The following is a 21,996-nucleotide window of genomic DNA, read 5'->3' on the forward strand; positions in this document are numbered from 1 at the left end:
ATAAAGTGTAATTGAAAAAAAAAAGAAAATGACACGACTTATTCCAGCGACAGGATACGGTCCTGACGCATCTCGTTCACAAAGCTCTCTCAACTGCGTTACGTGGCATCGTCGGGCGCACGCCTGTCGCCTCGACAAGCCAATTGGATAGAAGCGGTTAAAGCGGGTGCAAAAGGCGATATAGTCGTGCCGGGCCGGCGCTGGTCGAACTTTGTATATGTCGTTGCGCCTCGCGATCGGCCTCGTTTCTTCGCCGGGTGCCGCGCGATCGCAGTTACATATTTATATATATATATATCTATCACGTATGTGAGTTGCGCGCGCGCGCGCTCTCGCACACTCGACAAGTTTGTTTCTCGCGCGGGGCGCACACGTGTATGCATGTGTACGTAACGCGCGACACCTGTAACGAGCGACGTGTATGTATGTAACATATGTATAATCGGGTGCGTCAACTGTCCAACTGTCAAAAATTTCCGTGAATTTTTTTCTTTTTTTTTTTAATTCGACACTCTTCGTCTTTAGAATGAGAAGAAAATGGATATTCGCTGCACGACTAAAATATCGTTGCTAAATCGGATACTCGAATCTTCTTCTTTATTTTAATCGATACTCGTGCTTGGGTTGAAGTACGGTACTTTTTTCACCTCGGATAGATGTCATTGCCCCGCATTCGCGGTGTCTCCGCGTGGCTTTAGATCGCGATCGCTCGTACGTGCGTACACGCGAGCACGTTGAATTTTGCGGGTATCAACCGCTGACGCACCCGGATCGTACGAATACATACGTACGCGCTAATTTAATCGTACAGTGTACACTATTTGGTACGTATGCCATACGCGTGTACATGTGCAGGAGCGAGATTCCCGCCGTTTCCGCGTGTGCGTGGTAGTCGGACACGTCGGACGGATCCCCGATATGACGCACGTGTGCTAGACCCGAGAGGAGTGTGTTGGTGCGCGAGCGGGACGCCGGGCCGGTGATTGGTCGACGGGAATGCGTGCCGCTACGGCGTTCCGTGTTTCGTGTTTCCGCCGGAGAGCGCGCAGTGCGCGCAGTGCGCTCCCCACCGCGTGTGCGCCGTAGTGTGTAACCCCCGCACGTCCGCCATCTTTGTCAAGTGGGTAACTTTTGTTGATTTGTGTGAAATGTGACGCCGTTGTCGCGAGATAATTGGTGATCGTGATTACGTATCCCAGTGCGTCGATACCCGGTGGATCTGTTTCCCGCGTCGTGTTGTGTGGATTTATCGATGGGATTGCCGTATTCAGGTAACGTCCGCCCGCTGGGTATTGCGAGATCGCTGCGTGGAAAAACCACGCGAGTCGTCGTCGTCCGAGTCGTCGGAGTCGTCGGAGTCGTCGGAGTCGTCGTCCGGGTCGTTATCGTCGTCGCTCGACGCATACGGAGCCGGAGAGCGGTGTCGATACGGCCACTTGGCTCGAAAAAGCGAGCGTGAGAAAGAGCGAGAGAGAAAGAGAGAGAGAGAGAGAGAGAGCGAGACCACGAGCGAGGGAGAGGAGAAAAAAAGACGGAGACATTCTTGTACGCGGTACACATACACATCGACGCGGCATAACATTCGCTCGTTTTTTCCTCGTTTCCCTTTGACGGATGACGGCGGGACGAGGCGCGGGCGTCAGCGAAAATGGCGAAAATCGCGCGCGTCCCCGACGCGCCGCGATCCCCGAGACGACGCCGTCGTAACGCGCCCGGGACGGCACGTGAGGAGGCCTGCGACGAAACGGAGCCGTGAAGCGGCCCGTGTCTCCGCTCCAAGATGGCTGCCCGTCGCACGGGCCTCGACAGAGCCCGCCCGCTCTCGTCCGTCTCGGCGTCGGATCACGCGCCGCCAGCGTCGACGCTCGAAGCTTCCCCGCGGCGAGATCCGGGATGTTTCGCGTTCCACGGCGAACGGCATTCGACGGGCATCGCGCTGTCGTGGCTCGCGGCCCGTCGGGATAGGCGCCGTCGGCGACGATCATCGGGATCGGGGGGAGTCGTGCAACGGCTACGACGTCGTTGTCGTCGGCGCGCCGACGACGACGACGTCGGGGACGGCTGGCGCGGTTACGGGGTCATCCCGCTCAATTTTCGGTGTCCCCTCAAAATGGCTACCTGTCCGTCGGACGGCGGACACGCGGTGGCGAGCCGCGCGAATTTTCTCCCGCGACCGTCGCCTTTATCGCGCTCCGTGATTTTCCATCGCGCGCGCCAAATTCGCGTTCTCGTCACGACCGATCGATCGCCCGTCCATCCGTCTGTCCGCCCGCCCGTCCGTCTGTCCCTCCGTCCGCCCGCCCGTTGCTCCGTTCGTCCGTACATCCATCCGTCCGTACATTTTTGCCTTTCTTTCTCGCTCTTTTTTCCTTTTTCTCGTCCACCTTTTCGCGTTCGCCTCGGTCATTCCGCCGAGGCGAACGCACGATGGTGTAAATGCACGCTTCTCGCGCGTGCACGCTTCGCCGAGCGACGGACGGCAGCAGTTAGACTCGTTCGCGACAAATCGCTCTTCGGGAGCGACGGCAGCGGCAGCTGGCTCGCTCTCTCTTTCTCTCTCTCGCTCGCTCGCGCGCGCTCTCTCTCTCTCTCTCTCTTTCTCTTTCTCTGTCTGTCTCCGTTTTTCTCCGCGTCTTCACCTTGCTATTGCCGTCGCTCGCTCGCCTGTTCGTTCGTTCGTTCGCTCGTTCGTTCGCTCCTTCGTTCGTTCATTCGTTCGCTCGCTCGTTCGTCGGGTGAGAGGGGCCCCGACAAACACGCGCAGCCGGTGGCCTCTCTTCGCCCTCGGCCCCATCGTCTTAACCGGACGAACGACGGACAAATAGACGGACGTGTTCGTTCAGCCGGTATTTCATTTCGCCTAATAAGATAGTAGCGAGCGGAGAAAGACGCGCGCGCGTGTCACGGTATTAAGAGAGCGAAAAGCGCGCCCGTCATTCGTGTCATTCCGCTCTCTTTTCTCCTCTCTCCGTCTGTCTTTCTCGTTTTACGCGACGATTAATCCTTGACTCGCCTATACTCGTGAGAATCGCGTCATTTTCCCGTTCGAAGCCGTGAGGACGAATGTGTTTGGTACGTTCGAAACTGGAAAGGCGTTCCACGCTCCGGTTTCCGTATCTCGCGCTGTCGCGAAATATGATGGGGATTATCATCGCGCGTTCGAAAACTCGTCGAAATTGTCGGGAAAATTCCGTTACTCCTAGACGTCGTTAGGGGTATATTCGAGAAGCACGTGTAGCGGAGAAACACGTGGTTTTTGGAGTTACTTTCCTCGACGATAAATGTCAACGTCGTCGCGAAAACCTTTCTCGAGTCGAAAGAAGAGACACTCGTCAATGAGATATTAAAAGTTGCGCCACGTAGTAAAGACGCGAGTACTATGGTATCTCTCATTGAAGCCACGATAAAGCCGCGACGATAAACGAGCAGCGTTCCATTGACGTTTCCGCGCGCAACACGCGAGGATCGCTTCTCTCGCTGCTTGACATGCGTTTTTAACCTTTGCACTTTGTGCCGTCCGTTTGAAAGGCTTCCAATTCTTCAGCCGCGTTTCTCCTTTCTAAATTGTATTTAATCTCCAAGATCTCTCCTTTATGTACACACGTGTATACGCGATGTGTATCGTAGAAAAAAGAAGCATCGTGGAACAATCGGATAAACAGGCTCTAATTCCGACTAATGGTTGAAATCTTAATTAATGATTCGCGTTTTGCTTTTATAATAATTGTACATTCAAATAAATAGAGCGATAAAATTGAAATAACTAGATTGAGATTAACTAGCGTTAATTGAAGGAGGAAACCTTGAAGTGCGAATGATTGAGTGCATCCCCGAATTACGTCATATTGCGTCATTCTTCCGGTCATAATTATATATGAATCGTACAATTGATCTTTTTTTATTATTATAGTATTATTGTGTTTAATCACGTTTGTCGTGGAAAAAAGGATTAGAGTTAACGCGTTGTAAAAAAATACGTGCTACAGTATGCATTCTTCAAACAATCGAGCTTTATTTTTTTTTTATTTAAATTTAATGCATTAAAAAGATATATATTTTTCCACATTTGAAAAAATCGCTCTTGAATTTTTCAAAGAATATTATTTAAATTAACATTGGAGTTTCCAGATTAGTCAACATACACACGTTTTCGAAGTTCGGCGATCTTTGAAACATAGAAAGATTCCTATGAAGTCTAGCAATAAATTATAACGACTCGTCGTTTCGAGAATGACCGACAAGGCCGGATGTCGAAAGGCCTAACGAGATTTTGGCGGGAAATCGTCGACTTGTTCCTGCAAGATGTTAGTTTCGAGAATAGAATGCACACGTGGTGAGAAAAACTCGGTGGCGAGGATTTAGAATGAAGCCGGTTTTACGGGACGTCTTACGCTTTCTTTTTTCACCCTTCTCACGACATTTGAAAGGGGAGGGGGGGAGGGGAAGAATCACCGGCGTATTTATTATCACTGGCCTAGGTCAATTTCGTATCACAGCCGTCGCTCGATTCTCGTATAATTAATCCTTACTACGCTCGCCTGATTATACTATTGGAAACCATTGCTCTGTCGAGACTTTCACATCCATTGACATTATCCCCGATGTTTGATTTATGCCGCTCACTCGGAAATCTCTAAAAACTTGAGCTAAAATCTTTATCCATCGCACGTGCGTAAAAATTTTATTATCAAATTTTATTTTATCATTATAATTTATTATTCAAAGTTATGACATTTTAGTTAGGAAAAAATTAAATTATTATTACAATTTAAATTAAACATATTACAATTAAAATTAAATTTATATTACAATTTAGTTTACAATTTTAGAAACTTTCCGAGTGGCCGAATGACAAATATTGCATCTAAAATTTTATACTTGGATTTGCATTTATGACGAAGAGAAATTTTTTTTCAGATTGCTATGCTTGTTAAACTAATGTAATCTCTTGTTAATGCGTGTGTGCGATTTTTAGCGATCGAAGCGTATTGCGTACGAGATATGGATATTGCACGAAAACGGTGGGTGGTCTTTGTGTCTCTTCTCGAACAATGGATCTCGCGGCCGACCTACGGTCGAACTCTCCGTTACGCTTACCTGAGAATTACACTTCGTGTATCTTGCGCGCATTAAATAAGCGTCGTGTATGCATATGCCATCGCGAGTGTTTAGGCGATCGATGCCGGGCGCATTGTTTCTCACGCTTCGATCACGACAGCCGCGAGAATCGAGGCTAACAAGGGTCCTTTTCTGTTTGAGCCGCGATTTTTTCAGTTCCGAAAGTTCAGCTATCAACAAGTGATTTTATCAACATGTTCTTAGAAGATTATATAAGAAAGTGTCTTTTTGGATCTGGCAATCTTTGTTCTTTGAAAAGAGCCTTGTTGGTTTAGTACATTTTTATTACAATAGCTGTTTTGAGATATTGCTTCTATTCTATAAGTCTTATCTTAGGATTAAGATGTGAGGATTTTGAGGAAAATAATAATAAGTATATCGTTGAAATAATTTTAAATTATTAAATAGAATAAATAGCAAAATTTATATTTGATCCTTGTGACGTCTCAAGCATAAGTAATTAATCATTTTTAAGTTATCATAATTATTGCATAATAATTTCTTTCGTAATAATTTAATAATTAATTTTATTAACGAAAAATTGAAAATATTGAAAATTTAAAATTACAAGTGACAGTTTTTCTTCCTCGATTATTTATTAGGAAAAAAATCCACTTTTTAAATCAAACAATCTATGAAAGATGACTTGCCAAATTTGGGGTACCTTGTATAACACTACATTACATCTTAGTTTCTTGGCAGGATTATCTCAGAAATCTCAATCGATATATCTAGTCCATTCTATTCTTGGGCCAATATTACATTCGCGCGACGAAAAGTTTGTCGGACGTACCGATTGGCTATTGGATACAGATTTTCTCGAATCCCCATAAGAATTCCGGGAATTCTCTAGCCATATAGCCAATCACCTTCGACAAATTCGACGTCGTACAAATATAACGTCAAGCTGATTCTTACATTTTATTAGATTCAGATATTGCAATCTTAGATCTCGCCTTCAACGTATACGTGCGACCTAACTTAATACGCGTTTGCGAGCTGCTCGCGCATTGCGCAATATCGCTGTCAGATACAACGTGATTTTAAATATTTGTCCTGTAGAAGTGTGTGTGCGCCGACACGCATGCGTGACGTACGTGCGTACGTACGTGCGTGTCTGCTTGCGGGTGTGTATCTCTCGCGCGCACAAGAGAAAGTTCATCGCTCAGAGGAAAAGCGGACGATCGTTTCGCGAAGCGGAGTCGAAAATCGCGTGACCCAACCGTAAGAATCGAGCGTGTGTTGTAACGCTAGCTTGTAACGACGAACAAAGACGTGACGAATAAATCTTGGGTTCCGAATCCCGGATATAATTCTGGCGAGTTCGAACTCTGAGTGTCTCGCGAGCACGCGAGGATAATCTTTACGTCTAATCCCGACGAGAATGGAACGCGAGGTTCCATGGGAAATGGGAGTCTCGCAATTGAACGAATTGAATAAATTTGTAATTTGTAAAATTCATATTGTAAAATTCGAAGCACGTAGCTGCGTCTAAAGTTGAGAATGATCAAATGATCAAATTATTCTATTACTCGCGTAAACGCTTTATTTCATACGGCGAGATTCAATTGGCATTAAATATAGTTTGTAGGGTATTATTAAATATCAAATTTTCTGCAAAAATACGTATACAATATATCACAGTCACGCGTATCATACATATCTCATTAGACCTTTTACCGATACATGATAGCGAATAATTCAATCGACATGATATATGTGTAGTTCAACGACTTTTTGTCGGTGTTAGAAAATGTCAGACTCGAATGACACACCGCAAGATGGTCTAGCACCGGCGACGGAAAAGTTTCCACGTATAATTTTTTTAATTCCATTTGCTCTCTTTTCAGGGTCAGCGCAATAGCCCGCGGTGAGAACGTGAGAAGAGACGCTGAAGGCTAGCATCTAAGCTGAGAAACCGGAGAATTCGCAGCAGGATGTAAACATCGCTGCCGATTGTGACGTCGCCTATCGGCAGGAGGAGGAGGAGGAAGCACTGGCCGTGACTTCGTCGTCGTCGTCGTCGCCGTCCGCGCCGTTCGCGCCGCTGACGGAGACGCGATGGACGAGGTTGAGTCGCCCGAGACGTGGTCGGCCTGGTTTCTGGACGCGATTCGAAAGATCCGCAGCCAGAAACAGCGGCCGAGCGTCGAACGAATATGCCACGCCATACGGCAGCATCACAATTATCACGAGGAGGAGATCGCCGAGCATCTGGAGGTCGCCGTGAAGCGCGGCGATGTGCTGAAAATCTTCAACAAGGGCCAGTCCTCGTACAAGGACCCGGGCGGTTTGCAGTCCAAGACGCTCAAGGTTACCAAGTCGACGGACATCAGCAAGGTCATAGGCAAGGCTGTGCGCGAGCTCGGCGAGCGCGACGGCTCGAGCTTGAAGAACATCGAAAAGTACATCAGGCAAAGTCATACCGTCGAGGAGGAGGCCGAGGGCGATCTTAGGGTCGCGCTCAGGCTGTCCGCCAAGCGAGCGGTGGAACGAAACCTGGTAATCCAGGATGGCAAGCTCCTGCGACAACCCGACAGGCCGCCGTACGTCAAGAAGTTAACCGATGCCGCTCATGCGCCGCCCGCGGAGCCGCCCGCGCCCAAGGTGAGTCACTTGAACTGCTTATAAGTCGCGTAGCCGATGATGAGTCACTCTGGGAAGCGGGTCCTGTGACCCGTTGGAATTATCGACGGAGATCGGCGCGATTACAGTTTTGTAGCCTCGTATTGTCTTATCTTTTCTGACGAATATAATCTCTTAGTCAGAAGATAAGATTTATTCTTGTCAACATTGGATAATATTAATTTTAATTTGATTTGATTGATTCTTTTTCTCTGTATAATACCTTGAAAGTTTTAATAAAGCTTTCGGTAGAATTGTGCTCTTGTAGTATTATGTATTATATATTAGTTAAAACTAAATAAGAAAATTGTAAGCTTTTAACATCGAAAGTCTAATCGATGATAAAAGTTTAAAGTAAACGCTCAATAATAAGTCTATTAATTCAAATTTATATTTTCACATGCAACGTCTTTATCTTTGCTGTCGCTATTCGAGAAACAGTTGCGTGAGCGTTGTTAAATTAATGATATTTAAATTCGAGCGTGTTACGAAAACGGCAGTGTTCGAATATTCTTAAATACTCGAGTGACATTATCGCTACGAGATAATTAATGAAAGCCAAGATTTCATTATCAGATTAATTCCTGCGAATTCGGAAGCGATCATTATTATTCCTTTGCGGTTTCGTGTCCAAGTAAACCCGACTCAGTATCTCGCAATGATTGATTCTCCGCATAATTATTTAAATCGTGAAACACAGGAAGAAATGATCGACAAACTATAATCCTTGAAAGCGACGTAAGATTCCCTAACATAAATAATAAAAGTCTATTGCATCATAGGTGCTAAAATTAAAACGAGGCCAATATTGAGGAAAATATATAATTATTAATTTGTCGTACAGGATGTTTCCTTAGCGTTCGTTGCTTACGTTATGCATCGCTTGGTTTACGCGCCGCTACGCGCAAATGAGAACGAGAGAGCCGGAAAAATATTACGCCAGGTCACGCTGTAGTGCCCACGTTCCGGCGAGGTTGGGAACGTCGGTTGGCGGTCGCTGGGACGGGACGGCAACGGGGAGAGGAGGGGAGGGGGAAGGGGGGCCGAGGAGAGAAGGTCGAGATCGCCGGGACGATCTGGGCTATCTCGGCCGACTTCCGGCGACTCCGGCGTCTCGCGTCTCCCTCTTATTGATCCTTCCCCGCGGAATCGCGCTCCCTTTCTTTCTCCCTCCGGACGGCGAGCGCGAAAAATCCTCGTGAACGAACCCCGGCGCCGACGCGGGTCCGCCGATCCGTCGCGCATCAGGTGGTGGACACCGGACACCCCCTGGCCGCGCCACGTCCGCTCGGCGTCCATTTTCCCGCGTTTTTTTTTTATCCCGCGACCCGCCTCGCCGTTCCCGCTAATCGTCGGGCGCGAGGGCGATCGATCGCCCCACCGTGTAATGTTTTGCGAGAACGACCATTTTGAAAATTTATATATGTAGGTGACTCCACATTGCGGTCGATTCTGTGATGCCCGCGTGAATGTAGCTCGAGCACATAAAGACAAATAAACTAGTCGCAATAATAATATGAGTCAAGTGCCTCCTGAAAAGCGGGATTATTGATTCCTAATTAATTTGATAAAATGAGACTTTATTTGCTGCCTATTAAAGCCCCAGTATTTCCATTATGAAGAAATTAATTATCCGAGAAACATTGCAAAATTTATTTTGAAGATACATTCTTGACATCTATGTATCGTTTAAAAGATTGAAATATTCTTCACAAGTTAAATTAAACAATTTTTTTGTGATTTACAAAATTATGATTAAATTAAAATTTATATTTAAATATTTAAATTAATTTACTTAGCTTGAAATAATTTAAATTAATTTATTTAGCTTGGAAAATATGTATCGAAATTTTAGCAAAATATAATTAATAATGTTATAGCATATAATAACACAGACAACGTAAAGAGATATAATTTTATGATAAGCAGCTTAAGATCTTATTAGAGACATTACGATTGCGTACAATTTTGGATAAACTCATTTTGATATTATTTTACAATTAATTAAACCATATTATATACTATATCGATATTTGTGCGATACAGCGATAGCAGAGAGATCGCTCGGAGAATGACTTGTTTCGGAGTCTGTCTCGCACAACTTGGAGATGGCAGGAAATTAATGGGCGATGTTGGCGCGTGAAGCATTCGCGAATACACGCGTAAAGGTGCGATACGGCGAGTCAACCAATCGCGCAACAGGTCGCTGCTGGTACGGAGGCTGATCGCCCGCATATCTCTTATGCTTTCTCTCTAATTCATCATTGTCTTGGATCTCACTAAAACAAAAATATTTTATTTTAACACAGGAAATTATCTATCTTTTACTAAATAATATGCTTAAATATTTAAAGAAATTTTAAAAACTTTACAAAAAATTAAATTTTTATCTAAGTTAAGAAAAAAAGATTCACTTCAAAAGTAAAATATTTTTTCTTTATTTTTTATTTGTTGAAATTACCATAATTTGTAGTGTATTACTGAATTTTTTCCTAAATGTTTTTAAAAAATCACATTTCTTTTTAGTATTTAGCAATTTATATAACATTTATATTTTGTTAAATTGTATTATATGAATAATTTATTGGAATTTCAATATTGGAATTTTCTCAATAATTTAGAAAAATGTTTATTATAATATTTTTTAATTTATATAGAACTTCAAAGGATAAAAGTCTTTAAAACAGACAAAAATCTTTCAACATGTAGAAATTGAGATACATAACACATGAAGAATAATAAAGGAAAAACGTTTCTTTGAAACCGTTGTTGCATCGTTAGTGCAACGCTTTCTCACCCGCGCTCTTAATAAGATGCACCCCTCCGATGCATAAGAATACCGCCATCGAAATGAATAATTATGTTCCGCATCAGGACTCGTTCGTCTTTTGTATATGCTATACGTAACGGTATTAAATCGTCAATTCGCAAAAATTGCAGCTGGCGTGTGAAGATTTTGGAGAGAATATTTTAAATCATTTATTTTTCTAATATTTTAAATCGTTTTGCAATTTATATGAATGATTTAAAAAATTTTCAGTAATGATATCCTCTTATTAATGTACTATTAATATACTATTAATAATACTATAAATAATACTATAATATTAATATAATAAATTTTACAGAAATTCTGATATTATATATATATATATATATATATATATATATATAATATATATATATATATATATATATGTATATATATATATATATATATATACATATATTTTATTTATATATTTTTTAATATTTATTTTACGTCAATTTTTCTGCTTATCTTTCGTAGATGCCGGCGCCGCTACCGATATGCAAAGAGTGCCTCGGTGCCACGGTGGCTGGCAATAACAACAACACCAAACGCAACGAAAAGCTGAGCAGGTGCAGCGTCTGTGGAGCAGCGTTGCACAATTCTTGCGCGCCCCCGGAACTATCGATACTTGTTGATCGAGGGATAACTTGGTCCTGCGATAACTGTTCGCCGATCTGCGCCGGTTGTCAGTTGGAACGAGAATCGCAGAATTACCTTGTCAAATGCTCCGGTTGCGTGAATTGTTATCATCCCGCCTGTCTCGACCCCGTCCTCGATAAGAAGAATAAAATGCCCTGGAAGTGTCGACACTGTCAAACGGCGCATACGCCGGTAAACAAGGATGATGGTAAGCGGGGCAAGGCGCAGGATGCGAATTCGTCCGACGACACACCGAGCGTGAGGAAGAGGCTCAGCAAGTTACGCGAAAATCGAAAGTAAGTATGCGCGATTATGCGTGTATTTGCGATAATAAACTCTTTTGTACGTGCTTTTATAAATAATATTTTCAAATTCGAAGAATAAAATATGTAAATTGCATAATAATGCAAGATTTTGTACACCGATACTGGAATTAATGTATACATTGTTGATGGTCTGTTTTGCAGATCGATGGTATCCAGAAAATGCTTGGCAAACGCATATCCCGGCAAAAAGAGCGGTACGGGAGTGGCTCAGGTGGACAGCAGCACGGACGGTAATGCGGGTGTTGTCCCCCCTCGTCAACCACCTTTGACTTCCTTTCCTTTACCACAACCCCCCACCCCACTCGCAGGCCAGGGTAGGCTGCTCGAGGAAAAGAATGACAGGATCTCCAAGGAGAAGCAAAAGTTCTTTAGATTGAGTGCGTTTAACGCTGAGCACAGTAAATTGAAGCGGGTGGGGGGCGGTGATAAATCTAGGCCCTCGCGGAACGTTAGCGCTAGGTCAACTCGGGGTGCTACCGCGAATTCGAAGAAAGTCGGAACGTCACGAATGTCTAGCAACAATAGCAGCAGCAGCAGCAGTAGCAGTAGTAGCGAAGCCGGTAATAATAGTAGCGAGAGTTCTGAGGGTAGCGACAGTAGCGATGAGGAGCAGGATGTAGACGAGGAGGATAATAGCTCGAGCGAGAGTAGCGATTCCTCCTTGTTGGACGAAAGCCAGGAGAGGAGACTCGAATCTCCCAAGGCAAAGGCACTATTTATGTGTGACTTAAATGAGGACAAACCATGGGGTTTTGCCGCCGCCGCCGCCAAGCTAAATGTTGAGTCGCCATTTTTTAGCGGTATCACAAACACTTTTGGCGCACCTTTACCTAAACTTGATGTGAGCGACACTCCGACTTTTGGCTTGCACATACAACAACCCGCTGCTACCGCCAATTCGTCGGATAATAAAAAGAAAGATAAAAATGTCGCACAAACATCGGTTGGCTTTGCGAATGCGGATAACAAAGTCAAGCCCGGGAGTGGTCAATTGAGGAGCCTTTTCGATGGCTTGAGTCACTTTTTTTCAGCACCTGCAAACAGCAGGGCAAGATCGGCTGGTGTACCGGCGCCAAATTACGCGCCAGACCGGAGGAAAAGGCCTAATACGAATGATACCTCTAAAACGAACAAAATCCCAAGGAGCACGCAAAGAAACAAATCGGATGATTTACCTAGCACGAGTAAACTCAAGGATCGAAAAAAGACTGAAATTCTCGCTGAGATATCGAGAGTACCGAAACCTGGTATCTTTGTACCTTCCGACGAGAGCGTGTTCAACTCGCTTAGCGAAGAAAAATTACCGAGGATGACGCCTTCGGGTCTGGTGAAAACCGCGGTGAATAGTAAAAGGCACGAGCATGAGAGGAGAAAGTTGATGCGAGATGATGCGTCATCGCTCGTAAAATGCGCCGCCGCGGATTCGTCTTCACCGTCAGCGTCATCGTCGAGACACGAGCAACAGCACCAGCAATTGCGTAAGAAGCAAACTGCTGTGGATCCAAATATGCAGATACGCCACCCTGTGCCCGCCGTTGCGAAATCCTTAGACCTCGGCTCCGATTCCTCCGTCAAATCAAATCCCAACCTAAAATCCACTCCACGAGCCTGTACTAGCGCCACCACTACCAACACCACCACGACACCCCGCGCGACACCCTGCTCCACCAGGAAGGGTAAGAGTCTACCCCACCCGTTCACAAGTCCCTAACCTAAATAATGCACCCTAAAAAAACTCGCAATGAAGACTTCCTTCTAACCCAATCCTCGCTCACGACCACGTGGATGTGTTGGCGGTGTGGTGTGGTAGTGTGTGTGGTGTACGTGCGTCTGATGACCGTAACTTTTTTTTCAAGACAACATGATTGTTCCGATGACTTAGAGAAAAAACTGTAAATGCTATCTGGAAAAACATTAATTATATTTAATTATAATTTTTTATATAAATGATTGATTATAATAAATCGTGAACAATCAGGTTTCTTGATAGGACGTTTATCTGCTACATGGTGTAAAACCAATGCTAACACACACAATATCAAGATATTTAATATAGTGTAGGAAAAAATGCAAGGATGTAATTGGGAGATATACATCAACTGCAACGATTTATAAAAAAACTCGTTTTCATTTGTTTTACACTGTGGATACTAATATGGTTATTGCATGTTGTTAATCATATTATTTGGCTCTGGCATTTTTTTCCTTTAATCCATGCTACATATATTTACAGAGATATTTGCTAAGTCGAAAAATGTTAAGCCTACATTTGTTATTTTAAATTCAGTCGTTTTTCATTTTTTTCTTGTCAAAATACTTGTACATACAAGATGTGCAATTATAACTCTCATCCGCAAACGAATCATAAAAACATTTGCACAATTTTGTTTTGACCTCTCATTGTACATTGGATTACATGAATTTTATACATCAGTGCGCAAGACAAATTCTGTCATTGCATTTTTTGCAAGATAACTGACAAAAAAAAACATTACAAAATTCTATTTTTCAAATAAATATTACTAATTATGACTGCGTCATACTTCACACAAAATGAAATTCGACGTCCTAGTGTAACGCTTAATCGGATAATACTTTAAATCGCGATTTATTCCCTGCTCTTCCTGTCCCTGTAAAAAAATGAAACCACAATTTCCAGGCACTGAAGAAATACTGGCACTGGGTGGCTTATCTTACACTCAGCCGCCCTTTTATATTATTCACACTGGAGCCTACCTGCTGCTGCTGACATTTAGCAGGCCCTTCTTACCTCTACTTCACGAAAAAAAAGAGAAATTCCTGCCATCGAAGAGCCAACTTTGATACTCTGCCAACACATCCCTCAAATCTAACCCACAGCTTTGCTTTGAATACTACTCACATTATTAATCGGCAATCAAATTATTATTTGCACATTCCTTTGGCATATTACATATATTAGATTGCCCATGTTACCGTGCCATACCGTTCGATTAATTTTGCTTTTCCTATAATTTATATCTGTTTCTTTTTTATATCGGTTGATTCCTCCAATGAAACACAACTAATCCCGTTTTGTCGACTAGTTTACCCAAATCAATATTTAAAACTTATCAAGTCGGATAATATCAAATTATTTTCGTTTTTCGTGTAACATATCTCGTGTTTAAAAAGAAAGTTATCCATATATATTTCAAAATACTTAAAAATTAATTTTAAAATATACGTACAAATGATGTATTCCACGTTAAATTCATGGCAAATTCTGAAACATTTCTCATTTATGAATTCGTCTGTCAGTTTCCTTTTACATGAAACACATAGTTTTCCCTATGTTTTTTCATACAACAAGCTATTGCAGTTGTAGGTGGCAGTGTCGTAAACATAAAATGCAATTAATCATATCAGTAATGAAATATGCAAAATTCAATTCTAATTATAACAAGTCTAAGAAGAACGGATTATTGAAAAACATTATTAAAATTCACAGGTTTATATGGTTTCGATTAATATTTATAATTAACTTTTCTTTTTTTTTTTTTTATAGAAGAACCAGTCGTACCGCAAACGTTGCCGCCAGGTGTTACGCAAAAGGACGTGGATCTAATCAAAGAAGCCCGTGAGAGAGCTCAGTTGACCGTTAGCAGCGACGAAAGCGAACAACCATTGTGCGTCAATACACCGAACGCGTCCGGCACCGCACCGCGCAATCCCGCCGCAATAGTATTTGGTCGCTATGAGGTAGAGACATGGTATTCGAGTCCGTTTCCTCAAGAATATGCGCGATTGCCGAAGTTGTTCTTTTGCGAATTCTGTCTTAAATATACGAAAAGTCGAGCCGTGTTGGATAGGCATATGGACAAATGTCAATGGAGGCATCCACCCGCTACCGAGATTTATAGGTGCAACGGATTGTCTGTATTCGAGGTACATGTTATAGTAAATATAAATTGCTTATTTATTACTTTTCTCATTTGATTGTGAAACTGACTAAGAATGTATTTTGATGTTCCAGATCGATGGTAACGTAAACAAGATATATTGTCAAAATTTGTGTCTGCTAGCAAAGTTATTTTTGGATCATAAAACTCTCTATTACGACGTAGAACCGTTTCTCTTCTACGCCATGACGAAAAACGACAAATATGGTTGCCATTTGATCGGTTACTTCAGCAAGGAAAAACATTGTCCGGCTCAGAGGTACAACGTGTCCTGTATTATGACGCTACCGCAATATCAGCGACAGGGTTTCGGCAGGTTTCTCATAGAATTCAGTTATCTATTGTCCAAAGTCGAGGGCATACCGGGAACACCAGAGAAACCGCTCTCGGATCTCGGTCGAGTATCGTATCATTCTTTTTGGAAGAGTGTGGTGCTCGAATACCTGGATGCGCATCGAAATGCTGTTGACATCAAACTCGGTGACATTACAAAGATGACTGGCGTATCGGCGCATGACATCGCCACTGCGATGCAACTGCTCGGATTCATAAGATCGGTTCACTTGCCAGGCGACGGAAATATTAATAAGGTAGCTGTGGTAGTCGATTGGAGCAAGGTGGATGCTCACATGGCAAAAGTACGAAAAAGTTCTCGCATCAAATTAGACCCCGATTGCCTCAGATGGATACCATTGCTCACACAAATTCCTAATCCCTATCAGAGCCCAGAAGAAAGCGGTTCGGAGATATCTCCTACGGTAGAGCCTAAGCCCGTGCCAGCGGTCGTCGAAAAGATACAAAGAGTAAAAATAAAGAAGAAACCCAGGGGGAGAAGAACGAGTCAGAGAAGATTGACGCCTTTGAAACCGAAAACTTTGCAGAAGACTACAACATCTCACAAGTATGCGACCAAAGAGGAAAAGAATAGTAAAGATACAAAGGAAGTTAAGGTGACGAAAGAATTGAGAGAGCCGAAGACATCTGTAAGGGAAACCCGTAATGCCGAAAGTGCGGAGAGTCGGAAAGACGCAGGAGCGGAAACTAAAAACGTGACATCTACACCGAGAAATTCGCGCACTGCTAGTTCAGCAAAAAATACTCCATCGACTCCACCGAAACCAGTGCAGATAATGACAATGTCGAGGAGAAGGATTAGACCACCCAAGACGCTTATATCCGAATCGGTTATTACTCCTTTGAGAAAACGAAAACATTCCGAGAAGACTGAAATCGAAGAAGAGAAGCTGGAAGTCAGCAGTAGAAAAAGGACGCGAGAATCTCTGAGGGAAAAAGAAAAGGAGAAAGAGCGAGAAACGCAACGTGAGCGCGAAAAAGAAAAGGAGAAAGTGAAAGAAAAGGATAATAAAGTAAAGGAAAAAGATTGTGCGAAAGAAACATCGGTAGAAACAAGGAAGACACCTCCCAAATTGGACTCGGCAGCTAGTCCACCCAAACCGGCGAAGAAGCAGTGTAAAGTGGACGATATTTTACTGAAGGTTACTAGCAGACAAACTAAATATTTGCAAGCGAAGGAAAAGAAAGCACTGGAGGAGACGATACAATGTAATGGTAAAGAGGAAACGCGAGATGTCAAGAACTTGCCATTGTCCAGGCGGGGTAGAGGTAAAGCAACGGTGGAGGCTTTGAAAATGCCACAACTTACGCCAGAATCTCCGAGCGCGAAAAACCGAGCTGAGAGTCCTGTGATACCACCCCCCTCGTTATCTCCACCGCCTGAATCCGTAAAAAATTCTCCGCCTCGAAGTAAACAACCGTCTGTGCCCGAATCACCTCCTGCAAAGCACTTTAGTAACGGAGATAACAAAAGTGAAAACATAGAAGACAACGGATTGCCCGTTCCCACGGAAACGGAGGTGGTATCTGCGAGTTCCGGCGAATACGAGGGTGGCGATGAGGATGAAGGAGAGGAAGAAGAAACAGTCGCACCAACGCCTAAACTCGTGACGCAATCAGCCTCACCTGATACGGAAAACCCCGCGAAAGACTCATGCGAGAATGAAAAAACGGATAATAAGTTGCAGGAGAAGAACAACGATGAAAGTTCATCACAGAAAGCGGAATCGGATCCACCGCTAACAGTTGGCGACGATCAGATTGAAGAAACTTTAAACGAATGTGATAAAGACTTCGAAACTGACAAACGTCCTGTTTGCAGTCCGGAGACATCGAAATCAGTACCTGAACCAGTTGCTTCACCAAAAGAGGAAGAAGTCGAGAAATCGGAGAATATACCAGAAAAGGATAATCGTGATAGTCCTTCTAAAGAGAAGATTGTTTGCGAAACGTCGAAAGACGTCGCAAAAATCGATTTGTCGCGACCGAAAGTAGAACCTTCCCCCGTGGAGAAAAAGGACACGTGCACTCTCGGTGCTAACACGGTGCTGACGTCAGATACCGAACCGCTTACGTTGCAAGAGAAAATATTACCTACCGTGGAACATCAGGATACGACCTTACAATTACAGAGTCAGGGAGAGGAGTTGAAACAGCACTCGCCCGAGAGCGGCAAGACAACACCGCATCTGGAGAATCCAGGTTCGGTGAAGAGAACACCACCGTCACAACCGGACTTGCCATCTATGGGAGTTTATACGCCGGACTCTACAACTAATTCCGTGCACTCGCTGCATTACGGTCAATGCGATCTGGACGTTAGTCAATTGGGCTTAGAATCGCCCACTTCTATAGCTAGTGATCTCGCATCGCAAAACAGTGTGGAAAGGCCGCCCAGCGCTTTACCATCGATTCCGCCACCTGTTAGCGTGCCTATCTCGGTACCTATGCAAATCGCAACATCGGTGACTTCAACACCAGTGCCACCGGTGAATATGCCGCCGCAGGTGCAGTACGCCACTGACTGTAGTTCAATATCGCAGCACACGCCGCCCGCGCATCATCCGGGGCTTCACTCGATGCATCAATCGCAATCTCTTCAACAACCGCGTACTCCGCAATCGCACACTCCGCAGAGTATACCGACGCAGAGTCCGCAGCCGCTTCCGCAGAGCCACACGCCGCAACCGTTGCCGCAATCTCACACGCCGCAGAGTATACCGACGCAGAGTCCGCAACCGCTGCCGCAGAGCCATACGCCGCAGCCCTTGCCCCAATCGCACACGCCGCAACCGATGCAACTGTCGCTGACGCAGAATCAAAATATGGCGCATAGTCAGTCTCAGCAGACTCAATCGCAACAACAGTCGCAGCAGCAGCAGCAGCAACAATCTGCGCACCAACAACAGCAACAATCGCAACAGCAACAGCAGCAGCAACAGCAGCAGCCACCGCAACAGTCTCAATCGCATAGCAAACGAGCTAGCGGTTCGCAAACCACTCACAGATCCAGATCGACACAGCAGAGTAGCAGGTCACATCGGGCCACTCCGCCGACGTCTCACGCTACGCAAGCCTCCCAACATAGTGCCGCGACGTCGCAGACCAGCCACAGCAGCAGTGTGACGCATGTTGCGGTGCCGCAATACCAACAGTCGCCATCATCGATGAGCGTGCCACCGCATCCACATTCGCACACCCCGCATGCCGCGCACTCGCACAACATGGCTGTGATTTCGCAGAGCAATTACATGGCGGTAGCGGGCTCGCAGGGCTTCCCTACGCAGAATACCTACGTGATCCAGCATCGAAGCGGTCGTTCCGGCGCACCGACTCCTTGCACTACCGCTACCAACTTTTACATACAAACCAGCGCGATGCCGCCGCATTCGCACACTCCAGCGCCGACGCCACTCTCCGCCTCCGGCGGCAGTCATCAAACTACCAACTCGTGCAGCCTGGCCAAGCTGCAGCAACTGACAAATGGTCTAGATATGATATCGCCCACGCCACCGCCGGCGATGAACCTTACGCCTCCGCCGCCGATCCCGCATACCATGACACCGCCGCAAACATCGCGGCAGCTGCCAACGCCGCCTCAAGTGCCGCTTGGCTATGCGAAGAATTATTACAACGTCAATACTGTACCTCCCGGCACACCCGGACCACCCAGTCGATCCGCCTCGCGATCGTCAGCGAACGCCAATATGCCCTCGCTCACGCAGCCGTATCCCAGCGAGAGTCTTTATCGACAGACTCTCGATCCAAGTGGCACCTGTCCGCAAATGCAGAGCGCAGCAAGCCGTGTCAGCCCGAACGTTGCCCTCAACACGAATCTCATGGCAGCCGCTCAGTATGGCTATCGCGTGGCGCAACCGGCTACCGGTTATATGAACCAAGCGGCGCAACTCGGCGGCTTCATGAATCAAGCGAGCCAGCTGCCAGTCGGCGTGGTAAATGTGCCGACATATCCGCAGGACCCGCATCAACAGAATCCGACGGCAGTCTACACTACGTACCACGGTTACATCAACGGTGGTCTCATGCAACCCCTCAACAGCACCATGAGGCCACGCTAGCCGTCGCGCTCGTCGTCCCCCATCGTTACGTCAATCTCCTCCGACGTTCGACGGGCGAACAAAACTTCTTCACGCGACAAGTTAATGCTCTCTTCGATACGATCGCCGATGGGAAATCGACCTTCTACCACCATGTGATCGACGCTGTGAACTCTTATCTTCTCGATCACTCGTTGCTTCTATCGATTCTGTCCGCCAGCCAGTCTGCTATAACTCTTTTTCTCTTTATTATCTCTTTATATTCTTTATATTCTGCCTCGTTTGCAACTTTCTTTTGTCAATTTAGGAAACATGAAACCTCCAAAAGAGAAGGTACTCATTTCTGAAATTTACTGACAAGAATGCTGCATTGACAGTGAGTCAGTGCGGTGATTTGCGAGAAAGCTAAATACTTGAGTAGAAACAGAATAGAATAAAAACATTCTGTTAGACGCAATCTCTTTGTCAGATTACAGATACAATTATATTTTATTTTTTATCGCATCTTAAAATATATTCGCGAATAAAATGTATTAACTAAATTTACTATAAATATATGTATATATGTATATATGTATATATATATATATGTATATGTATATGTATATGTATATGTACATATATATGTATGTATATATGTATATGTACATATATATGTATGTATATATGTATAAATTAATACATTAGAAATTACGTTATTACGCGAATATATATATATATATATATATATATGCCCATATATATGTCCGATTTTTAACTCCAGATTTATTTTTAGAAAAGCAGAAGAAGGAGAAAGATAGGAAAGGAAGGTAATTAATATCCTCCCACTTCTTCTCTATTTATGTCCATCAACAACAGGACGTTTTTCTTCTACTTGAGAAAGGCTCGTATTAAACTGATTCTTAACTTGTCGACACAAAGATTGCACACAAGGTACAATTTAATCATAGTTATCTTCTTTCGAAAGCACGAGTTCGCGTAAGCTTGTGCGTTTTAAATAAAAGGAAAAAAAGAAGAAGTAAAAACGTTATCTTGGACGGATTTAATTTCAGTCGGCCAAGATACCGCTCTTTCTTTTCCTCATCCCTGATCGAAAGAGAGAAGAGTGAAAAAAAAAATGCGGATACCTATTTTTAGTAGGGCATTCCTTTGCGAAACCGCAGCGGTGTTACGTTTTATGTATTTATATATATATAAATATATATAAATATTTACGAATAAAAAATATTCTGTTTGATATTATCGATTGTTGAACGTTGTTGTTTATTTGGCACACTTGTACTTTACTGTATCATAAAGAAAAAAAAAGTAATTACACGTATCGCTATGATAATCCTCATTGTATTATTACGGAAATCGATTGATTGTCGCCTACATCATTGGTATTAAATCATCAATTTCGATCGTCAGCGTCATCGTTCGCATAATTTTTATCAATTGTTATTATTATATTATTATTATTATTAATCAATAATCTCATTACTGCTATTATGACAGGTATGATGAAAAGCGTACACAGACACACTCATACACAACATATAGACATAATAAACGTAATCACACACATTGTACGTTTTATATTTTAATTGTCGCATATACGATATCACACACGCATTCATTCGGTATTCATTATAGTATGTTTTTATTATCTATCATCGCGAAAGGGTAGCTCTAGTTTCGGAAAGGATAAACGGAGCGTGGAAATCCGACTCTTTCACGAAGCGTCGCGAGATTCGCGTTGAAATTATTTTTTGTATCGAAATCGCGAGAGAAAACGTGCGCGTCCTTCAACTTTCTTTCCCAAGATGAAGGAAAGAGCAACGGTAACGTACGTATATTCGCGTTACCCTCGTAAATATATTACCCTGAACTGCGTCATTTCCCTTCCCCTCCTTCTCTCGTTGGACGACGCTTCGCGGAACGGTCAACACGGCAAAAAAAATAATATATTTATGGTACGAAGCGTTACGAGTTTAATTTTTTCAGACGAGAGAAAATTCGCGAGAAACGCGCGAAATGGAAGAAAATGGCAGATCGCCTAGTTTAGGTTTAAGTGAATGATAAGATAATTAATAATGTATAAAAATACATCAATATTTATTGTACATAGATCTAAAAAAAGACTACTAACAAATAAAAAAGAA

The 21,996-nt window shown here is 43.8% G+C and overlaps 1 protein-coding gene across 3 annotated transcripts; it reads left to right on the forward strand.

The window, feature by feature from the left end:
• The first annotated feature begins 737 nt into the window (after window positions 1–737).
• On the forward strand, window positions 738–20,384 carry LOC105259207 (histone acetyltransferase KAT6B). Of its 3 annotated transcripts, none has more exons than XM_011271006.3 (6): window positions 738–1,271; window positions 6,969–7,725; window positions 11,033–11,490; window positions 11,662–13,196; window positions 15,047–15,426; window positions 15,515–20,384. In XM_011271006.3, exons 2-6 carry the CDS (start codon window positions 7,180–7,182, stop codon window positions 19,871–19,873), a joined length of 7,278 nt encoding a protein of 2,425 aa, XP_011269308.1. In that variant the 5' UTR covers window positions 738–1,271; window positions 6,969–7,179; the 3' UTR covers window positions 19,874–20,384. The 3 variants fall into 3 exon arrangements, with proteins under 3 accessions (XP_011269308.1, XP_025271316.1, XP_011269310.1); XM_025415531.1 differs by having other exon boundaries at window positions 11,662–12,998; XM_011271008.3 differs by having other exon boundaries at window positions 741–1,271; window positions 11,662–11,750.
• Window positions 20,385–21,996: the final 1,612 nt, after the last annotated feature.

The sequence above is a fragment of the Camponotus floridanus genome, unplaced genomic scaffold (genome assembly GCF_003227725.1).
Source record: "Camponotus floridanus strain SB8 unplaced genomic scaffold, Cflo_v7.5 scaffold121, whole genome shotgun sequence".
NCBI classification, from domain to species: domain Eukaryota; kingdom Metazoa; phylum Arthropoda; class Insecta; order Hymenoptera; family Formicidae; genus Camponotus; species Camponotus floridanus.